Below are 14,762 nucleotides of genomic sequence, written 5' to 3'. Positions count from 1 at the left end.
GTGACTCTTGTCTTTCTCGCCGTAGCTAGAATTACGTCCTCCGACCGGCTCAACCGTTTCGTTTGTTCTCCTACTCGACTTCTAGAACGTTGGGATTCAAATTTATTTTTGTTACATTTTGTTTAGATAAGGCTTTGTTTAGATAAGGGGGGGGGCTACCTCCACCTCCTCCAGCAGATGGCACTGTAAAGTAATGACCCCGTGAATACGGACGTTTATCATCATTATTTTTTTTTTCATTTTTAAATAAAAAATTGTATTCAAAAATAATATATCATTAAGAGGCCCCTGATTGGCCGAGGCCCGGTAAGCACGTGCATTAAGGCAAGGAACCAGTCGACGGAGCGAATGTCCACCGTTTGAAGGAGTAGTGCTTCCCCTGACGGTAGAAGTAGGCATTACACATCAGCCCAGCGATAACACTATCCAATATCGCCGACCTAAAATATGATAAGATAGAAACAGCTCAAGTAATACATTAAAGAACTTTTTTAAATATATTTATTAAATTATGATGGGGACTAAATCCGCCATTTCAAAAAGTCGTGGGTTCATGTCCCCAGCGTTTGAATGAAGTTACGTTTTGTTAAGTGCAGGACCTTAAAGAAAACCGTTTTTGGCGTAGTAGGCCTAGTCTATATTGGCTGGACTTTTAAGTGGCTACTTCTATATATGTTACGTATGGTTTGTGTGGCATAATGTGTGATAAAAACAGCTTATTTGTTAAACTATTTTATATTTATTAGGGGACACAAAGAACGTCCCGCCCCTCTGTCGTGACACCCGCTCCCGCCACTGGGTGTCGCTCATAACACTGATTATGGGACTGCTGCTGGTATGTGACAGGGCACAGGTAGTATAAAGTCAGATAATAATAAGATGAGAGGATGGAGAGGAGAGGGAAGTCAGGGTACTCACACACCTGGGGAGAATCTTTGAGAGCTTTGTGTAAGGTGGAACACATGTTGGGTTGTTGTATGGTGGAGATTAAAAGTTATTGACTGGCTCACCATGCTACAAACATGTGCAATTATTCTGTGCTTTGAATCGTTCCTTGAATCCCATCATCAATCCCTAGGGTTTTTAGGCCACACAGTTCTTTTTGTTTTACCCCACTGATAATATACCTAATCTACTAAATACACATTGTACTGAGATTGTACCAATTCCACAGAAAATTAACCTTTTCCACTGAATACATATTGCACTGAGAATGTACATGCTAACCCCATTTACTTTTTATTAAAATCAGAAAAGTGTACAGGCAATGTATTGTGTTGTCAAACATGATTCAAAATAATGAACAAATATAAGTATTCGGTTAAAAAACGATCGATAATGTTAGCAAAATTGATAATTCCCATTATCCCAATTATCCCAAACAAGACATTGAACATTATAGTATAGTTTTACCATAATTCCATAATGGGTTATATTATTTATAGTACAAAGTATTAATGGCTTATTTTATTTATCCTTTAAAATTAAATGACAGTGAATAGTCCCTCACCAAACATATGAATGTTGATGCGATATGAATGCAGTTCTCTCAGATCTCACATGGTATTCTTAATCAGGAAACAACATTCGTTGTTTGGGTTGTTTGGTTATTTTAGCATCAAACAAAAGTCCTAGTCTGTTTGATTGACAGGTGAGATGATCAATGGGGCAGAGTTTTTAAATTCATAATCATAGAAACCTGGGTAGAGAAATGGATAAAATGGATAGAGAGGCTCTCTAAAGGTGCAGCCAGTAGCAGAGTAGATATGAACCCTGGCTTCTACCTCATAGAAGGAGACCAGACCCTCATCATAATCAACAAACACCCCCACCTTCTGGAGCTCAGCTCTCAGAGGGAGACGGACAGCAGGGATATCAGTAAATACCAACCCATCCTTGTTGAAGTAAAGAGTCCAGTAACCCTTCTCAGGGGTCAATATGATCGCACCTATCCTGTCGATGGACTCTCTGGCCACTCCTAAACACCATGCAGTCTTGTCTTTAACCTGGACCTCAAAGTAAAATCTCCTTGAGGAGAAGATTTTCCTCGAGAGAACACAAGGATAATGTGTAAATCTCTTACGGTTTTCTGGGAGTTTCTGCCTTACACCTCCATCATGTACTTGTTTCCCATCCTCAGATAGGATGAGCCAGGGACTAGCTGTATCAGGATCCAGAGTCACATCTACTTCATACTGCTGGACCCTCTTCAGTTCAGCATCACGCAGCTTCTTCATCTCCATGTTCAGTGTCTCCTCCAGCTGATCCAGGGATCTCCTCAAGGTCCCTGCGTATGACGGAGGACGGACCTCCACCGTCGTCCAGTCCCTGGTGTGTGGAAGATCCTTCAGGGATCTGAAGGCCTGGAGGAAGTGGAGGTGGTCTTTAGTGTCTGAGAGTGGCTTCACTTCTAAGCTTTTATTGGTCAGATCTTCTATTTCCTGCTCCAGCTCTTTGATGAGGCCTTCAGCTTGTTTCTCTATGGATTCCAGTTTCTCTTTAACCGTTTGGTTGAAGTCATCTCGGCACTTTTCAACACGGCGTATCAGAGCGCTGAGGACCTGCCCACCATCGGCTATTTCTCTGTCTGCGTCTTTCTTGCACAATTCTACTGTGCCTTTGATCTCCTTAATCTTTTGTTTTCTCTCCTGGATCATCTGCGGAACATCAGCCTCTATCTTCCCCAGCTGGGCCGTCTTCACTTCATATTCCTCCTTTAGAGGTACAACAGGATGGGACCTGTGGTCTGTCTCTGTGCAGGACTGACACACACACACCTGTTCAGTCCTGCAGAAGAGCTCCAGTAGTTGATTGTGTTTCTTACACACCCTGTCTTCCAGACGGTCCATAGGCTCGACCAGCTGATGTTTCTTCAGGCCTGCGACTCTCTGATGTGGCTCCAGGTGGGTTTGGCAGTAAGAGATCAGACACACTAGGCAGGACTTCACAGCCTTCAGCTGGGTCCCAGTACAGACGTCACAGGGAACTTCTGCTGATTCAACAAAAGACTCTTTTGCTCGTACAGACGTCTTAAACTGAGCAGTCATCTCTGATATGAAGGTATTGACCCGTAAATCAGGTCTAGTGCTGAAGAGCTCGTTGCAAAAAGGACATTTGTACTGGACTTTTTTATCCCAGAACTTTGTAATACAGGTTCTGCAGAAGTTGTGTCCACATGGTGTGGTAACTGGACTGCTGAACACATCCAGACAGATGGGACATGAAAAGTTCTCTTCAGACCAGGAAATAGCAGAGGCCATTCCTAGACACAGACGGCAAGGTTTATGGATTGAGCAATTCCATTATTTGTCTTATTAAGTAACAACGGGCAGAGAGGTTTTAACTTCTTTCAAAGTTGTGCTGTATAACTCACCTTATTCTCATTTCGGTCTGTCAGACTATTTGTTCCCAAATGCGTTTTGATTTCCTCCTGAAATAGAGAACTGCTTTCCCGTCAAGTGACTTTGGTTTCTCTGAACCCTCCTCCCCTAACACCTGACTCCGCCTGACAGACACACAGTTCCCTGACGTTTCAACTTTCACACACTTTGGGCACATTCATGCACTGCTACAAAAGACAAAACACAGAGAGCTGGTGCCAAATGAGAGATATTGTGGTGATTTAAAGTTGATTTGCCACTTTAACTGTGATTAAGAGCAATACAAAAACAATTGACATGACTTTGTCTGGGACTGGTATTTTCTCTAAAGCCTCTGCCTGTGTGCCCAGGTTATATGTGCTATTATGGTTGTTACTTAATATTGAGTTGACACTAGTAGTTAATCTCCCAGACTCTAACCACACTACCACACTACCACACTTGCAGACAAACCAGATCAACAAGTTCACTCTCCAGAGACAACACACAGATCACCAACGCAGAGAAAACATGGATGGATATCAGCACAGCTGTCCACAAAGGCAACTGCACCAAAGAGGTTCCCAGTACTAAACACTGCTGTGTATTGTCGCAGAATAATGCAAGACCAACAAAAGTTAGACTTGAAACGTCAACTACTTAGCATTGTATGTCCAAAACCTGTTAAGTCTGTAGAGGCAGACCCAAACGCAGACAGCGACAATGGAATTTAAGTGAATGAAAAGGGGTTTATTGTAGGGGTAAGGGGGGGATGAGAATGGAAAGGCGATGGCGGAGGACAGAGTTGAGCTGAGCAGGACAGTGGACGAGGGAGATGAGCAGGCAGGTGAACAGGCAGGTAGAAAAAGGTCACAGGAGAAACCAACCTTAGTGACCAAGTCAAGGAGCCGGTGCTATGGATCTAACCGCGGTGGTTGAAACAACGATCTGGGGATGAGTGAGTGAAGAACCAGGGGGGATATACTGCAGAGATGATGAGATTGAGGTGGATAGCAGGTGTGTGGCTTGGAGCAGGTGAATGGGAGTGATGGCATTCAGGGAGTGGGGGTTATCCAAGGGAGAGGGAAAGCATGAGGAACATAAGGACCAGAGGCACGGCCGTAGCCTTGACACATGGAGACTTATGGTCATCACACACTTTGTTGTTGTCTTGGTCTCATGCACGCTGACAGTGTTTTAAACACGTCTGATGACTGGTGATGTTTTCTCTATGTCTCTATGTCTGACCCACGATGTCCTGCTTCCAAACAGAGCGAGAGACATAAAGATGGGGAGAGAGAGAGAGAGAGAGAGAGAGAGAGAGAGAGAGAGAGAGAGAGAGAGAATATCTACCAGGACAGCCTGGCCATAGAGCAAGGCCATCACAGGCAGACCTGGCTACCCAGAGAAGCCAGGCTGGGTCCATTCTGTCCCCAGGAGAGGGAGACAGAAGCCCACTTCCTACTGCAACGTATGAGACACAAGGAACTAAGAGGTCAATACTTTAAATAAATCATATGCATCATCAACCTCCCTGCTGTCAGAAAGTGCCGTGTGGCGTGAAGGACAGAAGCGTAGCACTGCCTGCTAGATCCATGAGATTCAGCTGGACTGCCAACTCATTTGGTATTCAGAATGTACTCATTGTCAATGGTGTTCATTTTATTTAATAATTAATGTATTTGTAACCATGTGTTGTGGTTTTGTTATCTTTGTAAAATGCATTAGTGTTTCATTATTCATGCCATTAAATCTAAAATAAATAAACTTAATTTATTTGAGAAAGAGAGAGATGAAGATAAAGAAAGGAGGGAAAGAGATGCAGGGAAAGAGATGAAGAAAGAAACACCCCCACCTTCTGGAGCTCAGCTCTCAGAGGGAGACGGACAGCACGGTTATCATGAAATACAAACTCATCCTTGTTGAATGTTACCACCCAGTAGCCACTCTCAGGGGTCAATGGGATGAGAGCTTTTCTGCTGATGGACTCTCTGGCCACTCCTAAATACCATACAGCCTTATCTTTAACCTGGACCTCAAAGTAAAATCTCCCTGAGGAGAAGCTCTGTTCCGAGAGAACAAATTGAAACAATGTAAATCTCTTAGGGTTGTCTGGGAGTGTCTTCATTACACCTCCAAATGCGTTTTTATTTCCTCCTGAAAGAGAGAACTGCTTTACCGTCAAGTGACTGTGGTTTTTCTCTGAGCCTTAGGTTTCGTTTCCTCAACATGACGACATTCTCTCCTATCCTCCTCCTCTAACCCCCTGCTCCTTCCCCTACCCCCTGGTCCCGCCCCCACGGACACTCAGTTCCCCTGACGTCTCAACTTTCGCACATGACTGTGGGCACATTCATGCACTGTGCAGGCTACTTCAAATGCATTGATATTGTTGTGTCCACTACCTGATTACACCACTAGGTGCACTCTACTGTTATGTAGTGTGTTGTAGTACTAGAGAGGAGGTAGAAGACACGTGAGAGAGATAGTCTAGGAAGCTAGACCTACAGTACTGTGCTACGTGCTTACCTTCAATATACTTACACTTGAACGTATGTCGGTCTCCTGTGCTTATTATACTACTTGCAACATAACAGATATGTGTTCTCCTCTTTGTGGAGTTATAAGAGAGCCTGTGGAAAACGAGAGACATTGTGGTGATTCAGTGTTGATTTGCGACTGTAACTGGGATTAACCTGCTGTGATGGACCCGGGCTTCCGGGAGTTCCTGAAAACCTTAAATCCAGAAGCGATACGATATTCAAAAACATAGTAAAGAGATAAAAGCGCTATTTATAGGCGTGTGTGTGTGTGTGTGTGTGTGTGTGTGTGTGTGTGTGTGTGTGTGTGTGTGTGTGCGTGTGTGGAAATGAGAGCTGGATACACCGCATATAAACAACCATAATCAGCCATATAGTTTTCAAGTTCCAAAAGTGCACGCTGACCTCAGATTCAGTGACAACGACAATGAAGAATGTTTTGGCACATAGAAATTAAACATTGAAATGTGTAATAAACCAGTCAGGCAGAGTATTGAATGGGAAATATATACTTCTGGCTTTGTGGGATCATATTAAAGTTTGGTTTTGGTCTTTATTCAACTTAATAAAACACTTAATGTCCAGAAATGTCTAGGATTAGATTAGCCAATATAGAATGGTGTCACTGTATGAGGAAAGAGTGTCCGAAGTTCACAATCGAGTCTGCTTCGCTGCCCATGAGCAAGTCTTGGTTAAAATGCATTGATCCTATTCTCCCCCAGAGTGCTCGCACGCACGCATGCACGCACACACACACACACACACACACACACACACACATTCCCCTATTCCCTGTTGTATATTCTTCTAGTTAGGAATAATTTAATCTCATACTAAAACTGTTTTAACTGTTTAAATTAAACTTTAAGAGTCAGGGTTATTAGTGTAGAGGAGGAGGAGGAGGAGGGAAGAGGCGGAGAGAGGAAGTGGAGGAGGGAGGGAGGAGAGAGGGGGGATGGGGTGGAGGGAGGTGGAGGAGGGAAGGAGGGAGGAGAAGGAGGAGGGGGGGAGAGAGGAGTAGTAGGAGGAGGGGTGAGGAGGGAGGAGGTGGAGGAGGAGAGAGGAGGAGGGATGAGGTGAAAGGAGGAGGAGGAGAGAAAAGGAGGGAGGAGGTGGGGGGAGGAGGAGGAGGGAGAGAAGGAGGGAGGAGGAGGGATGGGGTGGTGTGGAGAGAGGAGGAGGAGGAGGACGAAGAAGAAGAGGAGGGGGGAGGAGGAGGAGGAGGTAAATAGTTAGAAAGCCATTCATCTTTATTCGATTGTACCTGAATTCACTGTAAGTCACTTTTTTTATAAAAGCTTCAATAACTAAATGAGTCCATAGTAAACCTTTATGGTGACAGATGATGGAAGTCTTTGCAACTTTGGGTGCTGGGCTTCCGGTGCTTTCCAGCCGTCCCAGGCCCAGCCCCGCCTAAAGGTGGGGCCTCACTACACGATGCTTTCATTCTGAAACAATGATGAAACGATAGATCAGTGCACATTTAACCCCTGACGTGCTCCGCTGTTCCAGTCTGTGGACCTAAATCACAACTGTAGGCTTTGGGAAACACAAATCTAAAGGCGGAGGACAGACGGATGGGCTGCTCGCCCTGCACTAGAGAGAGAGTATTCTCCCACCATGTCTCCACACCATCAGAGTAAACAAACAAACGTGGACGGCGTTCAGCTCGACCTCAGGTTATTTGTCCAGAGATCTGCATGGAACGAAAGCATAAGAGACGGAAAGAAGAAATATGGTGTCCACCTCCGTCTGTGAAGTCCACACTCACTCCACTGTCTTTGATGTTGACTCACTGGCATCATGCACCTTGCTGTTGTTTTGGTGTCATGCACCTTGCTGTTGTTTTGGTGTCACACATCTCAAGTGGGACTCTGAATGTTTTCCGTATATCTCTCAATTTCTGTGTGACCAAAGATATCCTGCCTCCAAAGAGAGAGAGAGAGAGAGGTTGCCACGTCCTACTGTGGCAACCCAGGTCTGGCCCAGCAGCTCAGGGGGGAGGTGGTGGACGGGGTGTACAGTAGCGCCCGGGGGAGAGGTGGTGGACGGGGTGTAGCGCCCAGGGGAGAGGTGGTGGACGGGGTGTAGCCTGTGAGTGCATTTGCGCTGACCCACTCAGGAGCAATGCGAAACACCTGGGGAGGAGAAGGAGGGATGAGGCCAGACACGGGACTCGGAGAAGGAAGGCTTACAATGGCTGGATTTAAGTCTCTATCGGGGTGAGTGAGTGAGCGACCGAGGAACACCCGCGGGACGAGTTTCAGCCAGAAGGACACTTTCCCCGGGTGATCACCGGGAGCGAAGGAACGAGCGCTCTTTTCCCTGATCTGAACGAGCGCTCTTTTCCCTGATCTGAACGAGCGCTCTTTTCCCTGATTTGCTCCTCGAAGAGGGGAACGAGACGGCGGAACGCCGGAGACCTCCGGACTCTTCTCTCTCGGAGGGGACCGGCGGTGTAAACGCGCCTTCAAGGCGTAAACGGACGCAAACGTGTGGTGATAGGGGAGGAGGGACACTCATGGAGCCGGGTTACCACAATACCAAGACCTCGACCTCGGAGAGTTAATGTTTTGATTCCTAATGTTTCAGTGAACTCTTTTTGCAAAGACTGTTTTTACATCATCAGTTGTCACAAAGGATGTGATAACACATCTCTCTCTTTGTGTGTGTGTGTGTGTGTGTCTCTCTCTCTTTGTGTGTGTGTGTGTGTGTGTGTGTGTGTGTGTGTGTGTGTGTGTGTGTGTGTGTGTGTGTGTGTGTGGAATGGTGTGTGAAGAAATGGAGAAAACACATATTGAAGAATAACAATTATTCGCCGAAGGCGAAGTGAATAGTGAGCTATTACTATTGATATTATTATAGGCCTATATCACTATTCACGGAGCCAGTGGCGTACTTAGCCCTTTTTTTTTTTTTTTTATAAAAAACAATAGATATAATAGATGACAATATATAGATATGGGGAAGAAAAATAAAGACGGTATTTTGGGGGCCCCAAAAGGCCTCTATGGGGCCTGGGGCTCCAGGCAAGTGCCTGGTTTGCCTAACAGTACGGTCCACCCCTGCACGGAGCCTGAGGTGAATAATTGCTTTACTACACGTGAACAAACGCAAATAAACAAGATAACACTTTTTCGCGCTAATACAATATCCCGAGTTTGAGATCTCAAGGATACCTATTGCCCAATATCCCGAGATAGCGAACCAATCAAATTGCACCATTTTAGGAGGTTCACGTGTAGCATATACTAAAATGGAATATAATTATTTACAATGGGTTATATTTATAATCGTCATGGTTATTTTCATCCTTGGTAAATGACAACTGTACAACATTAATGCCATTCTCTCAGATCAAACATAGCAGATTATTCAGGAAATATCATTAGTAGTTGTGGTTGTTTGTTTATTTTAATATAAAAATGTGTCTGTCTGTTTGATTGACAGGTGAGAGGATCAGGGGGACAATGTTTCTTTCACCAAAGAAACCTGAACATGTACTGAGGAGTGTATAGAGAGGCTCACTAAAGGTGTAGCCAGTAGCAGAGTAGATATGAACCCTGGCTTCCACATCATATAAGGAGAGCAGACCCTCATCATAATCAACAAACACCCCCACCTTCTGGAGCTCAGCTCTCAGAGGGAGACGGACATCAGGGTCATCATTAAATATAAACCCATCCTTGTTGAATGATATCATCCAGCAGCCATTCTTAGGGGTGAATGGGATGTTTCATTTTCTGCTGATGGACTCTCTGACCACTCCTAAACGCCATGTAGTCTTATCTTTAACCTGGACCTTAAAGTAAAATCTCCCTGAGGAGAAGCGCTGCTTGTTTCCCATCCTCAGACAGGATGAGCAGGGGATGAGCTGTATCAGAATCCAGAGTCACATTTACTTCATACTGCTGGACCTTCTTCAGTTCAGCATCATCACACACCTTCTTCATCTCCATGTTCAGTGTCTCCTCCAGCTGATCCAGGGATCTCCTCAAGGTCCCTACGTATGACGGAGGACGGACCTCCACCGTCGTCCAGTCCCTGGTGGGTGGAGGATTCTTCAGGGATCTGAAGGCCTGGAGGAAGTGGAGGTGGTCTTTAGTGTGTGAGAGCTACTTCATCTCTGAGCTTCTATTGGTCAGATCTTCTATTTCCTGCTCCAGCTCTTTGATGAGGTCTTCAGCTTGTTTCTCTGTGGATTTCAGTCTCTCTTTAACCGTTTGGTTGAAATCATCCTGCCACTTTTCAACGTGCAGGCAGTGTTGCCAGATTGGGCCGCTCAATTTGACTACTTTTTACGACGGTCAGGCAGTGTTGCCAGATTGGGTTATTTTCCCGCACAATTTGAATACTTTTAATCACGTTTGTACAGCTAGTACCACTATTACTTCAGCTGCTACTAGGCTACTACTACTAAGCCTACTACTACTTCAGCGACTACTACTACTACGCCTACTACTACTACCATTACTAATACTACTACTACAGCTAGTACCACTACTACTTCTATCTTCCAGCTTTGACAGTATTTCAGTTTAGCTTCCAGCTGTTGTAACAACGTATTTCAGCACTTTGCTTCTTCAGGTAATGCTATTCAGCCATTCAGTCAGTTTTCGATTTCAGATTCCAGGTTTTTCAGCAGTGCACTGCAATACATTTTACCTTTCAGATTCTTCAGTTCAATTCATTTTACATTTCTGCATTTTTAGCAATGCTTTGTGCTTTTCATTCAGCTGTCACTTTATGTTTCCAACCATTAAATTTTTTTTAAATGGTGTGCATGTTTACATTGTTTACTCCATAAACAAACATAAACATAAGCATAAACATTAATACATCTTGGCCTCTGGCCAATTGGCAACCCACTGCTGCCAACGGGACAGCAGTGAAGAGACTGCAAAACTATAACAATACCCAATAAATATACATCTCTATTAAAGCAGCTAAACATTATTCTCTTTGCTATAAAGCTTCTCACTCTTCAAAGTCATGAATCAGACCAGATGTATTTATAACTGGTATTTAGCAGGGCGAGTACCTGGCTGCATTGGCTGCTCACCATGGATTCTGATTCCTGATTTAGTGGTCATGGGCACTTACACATGGGCCCAGCTGGCCCATGTTCAGGCATGAGAGGGCTGCGTTCTGGAGACTAAATGGGACATAATAATTATACTTAACTTGCTACACATGATGGTGATGGTGATGAAGCCACTTCAATCTTTATCTGTGTTCTGAGTTCTGACATAATATTAAGTCTAATACAATTTAGTAAGGTGTCTTTCTATTATAAATAACAAAATATAACTACATCTATCTTTATCTATAAAGATATAGATAAAGATATATGTAGTTATCCTCATCCTCCTCTATATGTATATATATATATATATATATATATACACAACCATACACAAACAAAAATGTTTTTAATATGAAGCAATATGCCTTGTAATTATCACAAGTAAACATGAAGTTGTCCTAGATTTTTTAGACTTTTAAAAAGCCTAAAAATAGGCTTTTCATATGAAATTAGGTTATTACTTACCTAATGGACTGGAACATACTTACTAATCAGAATACTGATTTCTTAAGTTGAATTTAATACCTTTTAATACATTTTTTAAGTGATTTTAAAAATTGTCCAACACAGAGTGAGAGAGAGACAGACTGAGAGAGAAAGGCTCTGTACAGTAAGGTGTGAGTGCGTGTGTGCATGTTTAAACGAGCGTGTCAGCAATGTATGAATCAGATAGGCGTTCACCGTCACAATGCTTCATGGGGAACACCTGCTGCGTAGAACGAACCAAGATTGGGAGAACACAACCAAGAACACAGATTGGGAATCCGAGGGAACGGTTTACAACTCTGTTCGCTTTTTTTCTTTTTCAACGATATGACCCCAGAGGAGCTCAGTAACTTTTCCCACAACTTTGGAGAGGCACACGAAGAAAAAGAGCCACTCCTATATTAGAAATACCTGAGTTCAACCACTGATCAGTAATATCTACAGCTGCATTAGTTTTAGTGTAGTGGATGTCACAATGGGCCTTGGTCCATAGTTTTTAATCAATATAAAAGTAAAACGATTAGAAGACATAGGCTGGACATATGAATGAAGAGCTGCGCATCAAAGTTTTAACCAAATGGATCAATTAGTTGATTGACGACGGTTTCAGCGCACGCAAACGAACACCACGTCACATCGTTGATACCGCTCAGGTCCTACTCTAATTTAACAAATTTTAGGAGATAGGCCTGCACTCAACACAAATTGAAAAACTCAGAGGCCTACTTGGAGGGGGGTTCGAAAATGTAATTATCAGACCTTGATACCTTGTCAGATGACGTTTATTACTGTTTAATAATTTTTAATGGCCTTCTTTTTTGCTAATTTAATTTACTACCATTTACTACCTTTTACAACCCTGCAGACACCCTGACATATGGAAATGCAATCTTAAAAATATCTATGTAAGCATATGCAACACTATTCCTTGGCATGTTATTCCAGTTAGTATAGTCTTATGCCAAGAAACCAGTCCAAAAAGGTATCTATGGTGTCAGCTGCAATGTGAACCAGAATTATTTATAGATAGATGACCAAGTTTAAAAACAGATATGAATATGATATATAGCTATTAAAATTGAAAATTAAGAATGGTAAACAGTCAGGAACAATGAGCTTTTGTATCTGTGTATGTGGGTGATGACTGCAGTAAAGATGATAAGAAAGAGGCGTTGTGAAAGGAAATTCAACGAAGTGAAGTACAGCTTTGGAATTTGCTTGACTTTTTAAATTGGAACATTGGATACTTATACAGTAATACAATGTAATACAATGCAAAAATTATAACTAATGCAAAAGTTTGAGTTGGGTTTGAATACTAAAAGGCTAGAGTTCACACTACACAATTGGAGTTGGAGGCATATGGCATCACTTGAGGGATGTTCGTGTAGTGTGAACTGCAAAGATGCGATCTGAGAGGCTCAATGATGCGTTGCAAAGCACTGAGAGATATCTAGCAGGTTTAATATCTGGAGTCCAAATCCTGCAATGTGAAGCGACTGTCAATGACAGTAACAACCTTAATCCAACGAGAGAGAAAGACTTGGGCTAAAGGGAAACCTTGGGAGGCATCGTAACCAGGGCAGTTGCTAGGAATTCTGGGCCCCCTGAAAGAATATCGGTGTGGGCCCCTCTACCCCATTCATTGCCACCTTAAATGTTCTTGTTTTTCAGTGTTCTTGACGGTGCCTGGTGTAATACACCCAATTTGTTTCCTTTTTTACATTTAACAACTTAACAAGTCAGAGTGTTATTATGTAAATTATGTATTATTAATTGTCTTATTCTCATTTCCCTGATTTGCAACACGTTATTACACCTCTGATTGCAAATACATTTTCAATTAACCACTCAACAAATAGGTGTGGGTATTTTATTGTATTTAACAATCAAGCACTGATATGCAAAAAACAAAGTGTCCTGGCTCAAGATAGTCCACAGGTAAATATGTAGCATTTAACTTAAATGTGCAAGTGAAACAAAGAGCACATGGAATATGTTGAAAAAAAAATCTATTTTTGTTTGAAAAAAATAATAATTAAAAAAAGAAAAAGAGAATTCAACCTCCCCCCCCCCCCCCCCCCCCCCCCTCCTCGTCCCACCACTGCATGAAAAGCGGGATTTCCGTCAAAAAGCAGCACCGGAAATTGTCGCAGAAGTTCAGGTTTCGTCCCCCATGGCCCCCCTCCCCCTAATTGTAGGGGAAGCTTTAACATGTAAATGCAGATGTACTGTGAGCTATACACATGCAAATTAGCTATACAAAGGTATTAACTTCACTTTAAGTAAATCTCTGGTATAAATAGATTAGGCTCAGTATAGCCTAATTATACTCTTACATTTAAACTTGAATTGATTTATTTAATGAAAGTATGCTAGATTAATTACTGAATACACTACAGTTCATACGTTTAAGTCACCTGCTCATTTCAGCATTAAACTCCATTATAACCAGAATTACAATAATGCATCAACATTTTAAAGTTTTTTTTGTTGTTATATTTGCAACATGGGCTTACAAATTATAATTACATATATCCCATCTTAAAATACTGCTTTCAGAAACTCAAAAACAGATTTGCACTGTGAGAAATGTAAAATGTAAATTACATTATATGAGAATGATGGAAACATCCACATCAATATCTTTAAGACATGTACAGCTTTGCAAAAAAACATGTGAAGGCCATGTATACAGGCCACTTGCAACAATCTTTTAAATATTTTCTTCTCTATTACTCACAACATAGGTTTAAAAACGATTAATTGATCCCAATTCAGAACACTGCTTTCAGTAACTCATTTAAACATATTTGCACTGGGAGGAAATGCCCAAAACTGAATAAAGTGCAAAACAAATCTGTAGTAATGATTACGCTGCCGCATTGTAGCACATTGCAAGTGTGCCAATGATTATGCGTCCACGTGCCAGTGGTGGCACGCATGCCTAGGGTTGCCGACCCCTGATGAACATTATGAATGCACAGAAATTAGTCAAGATTTGCTCAACAACTATGGGAACATTTTAGTGTTCCATGCAAACCATTTCTAATGTCTAATTAAAAAGTGATTGAGAGAATCCCAAGTGTGCAAAATTCTGTGTGAACACAATAAAAGTTGGCAGTTTTAAAGAGCCTAAAATATAAACCACAATGCTTTGTTTACTCTTTCATGGTTTAGCACACAACTAAGTGTGATTATAAGCTTTGTTTGAGAAATGTTTACATTTTTAGACATTTTAAAGAATTCAACTTCTGTAATGACTGCATATTGCACACTTGGTATTCATTC

At 42.4% G+C, this 14,762-nt stretch overlaps 1 protein-coding gene across 1 annotated transcript; it reads right to left on the bottom strand.

Annotated features, from left to right (window-relative positions):
• Positions 1–1,631: 1,631 nt before the first annotated feature.
• LOC311369872 (E3 ubiquitin-protein ligase TRIM39-like) lies at positions 1,632–3,453 on the bottom strand (the record flags this gene model as incomplete). The annotated part of the gene is made up of 2 exons (XM_084488090.1): positions 3,374–3,453; positions 1,632–3,262 (listed from the first exon to the last, which is right to left on the bottom strand). Exon 2 carries the CDS (start codon positions 3,258–3,260, stop codon positions 1,632–1,634), a length of 1,629 nt encoding a protein of 542 aa, XP_084344216.1. The 5' UTR covers positions 3,261–3,262; positions 3,374–3,453.
• Between the last annotated feature and the right edge of the window lie 11,309 nt (positions 3,454–14,762).

The sequence above is a fragment of the Micromesistius poutassou genome (assembly GCF_964030765.1).
Source record: "Micromesistius poutassou genome assembly, chromosome: 24".
Lineage (NCBI taxonomy): Eukaryota > Metazoa > Chordata > Actinopteri > Gadiformes > Gadidae > Micromesistius > Micromesistius poutassou.
Note: the sequence above shows the minus strand (reverse complement) of the source record. Positions and strands in the feature narration are given on the sequence as shown.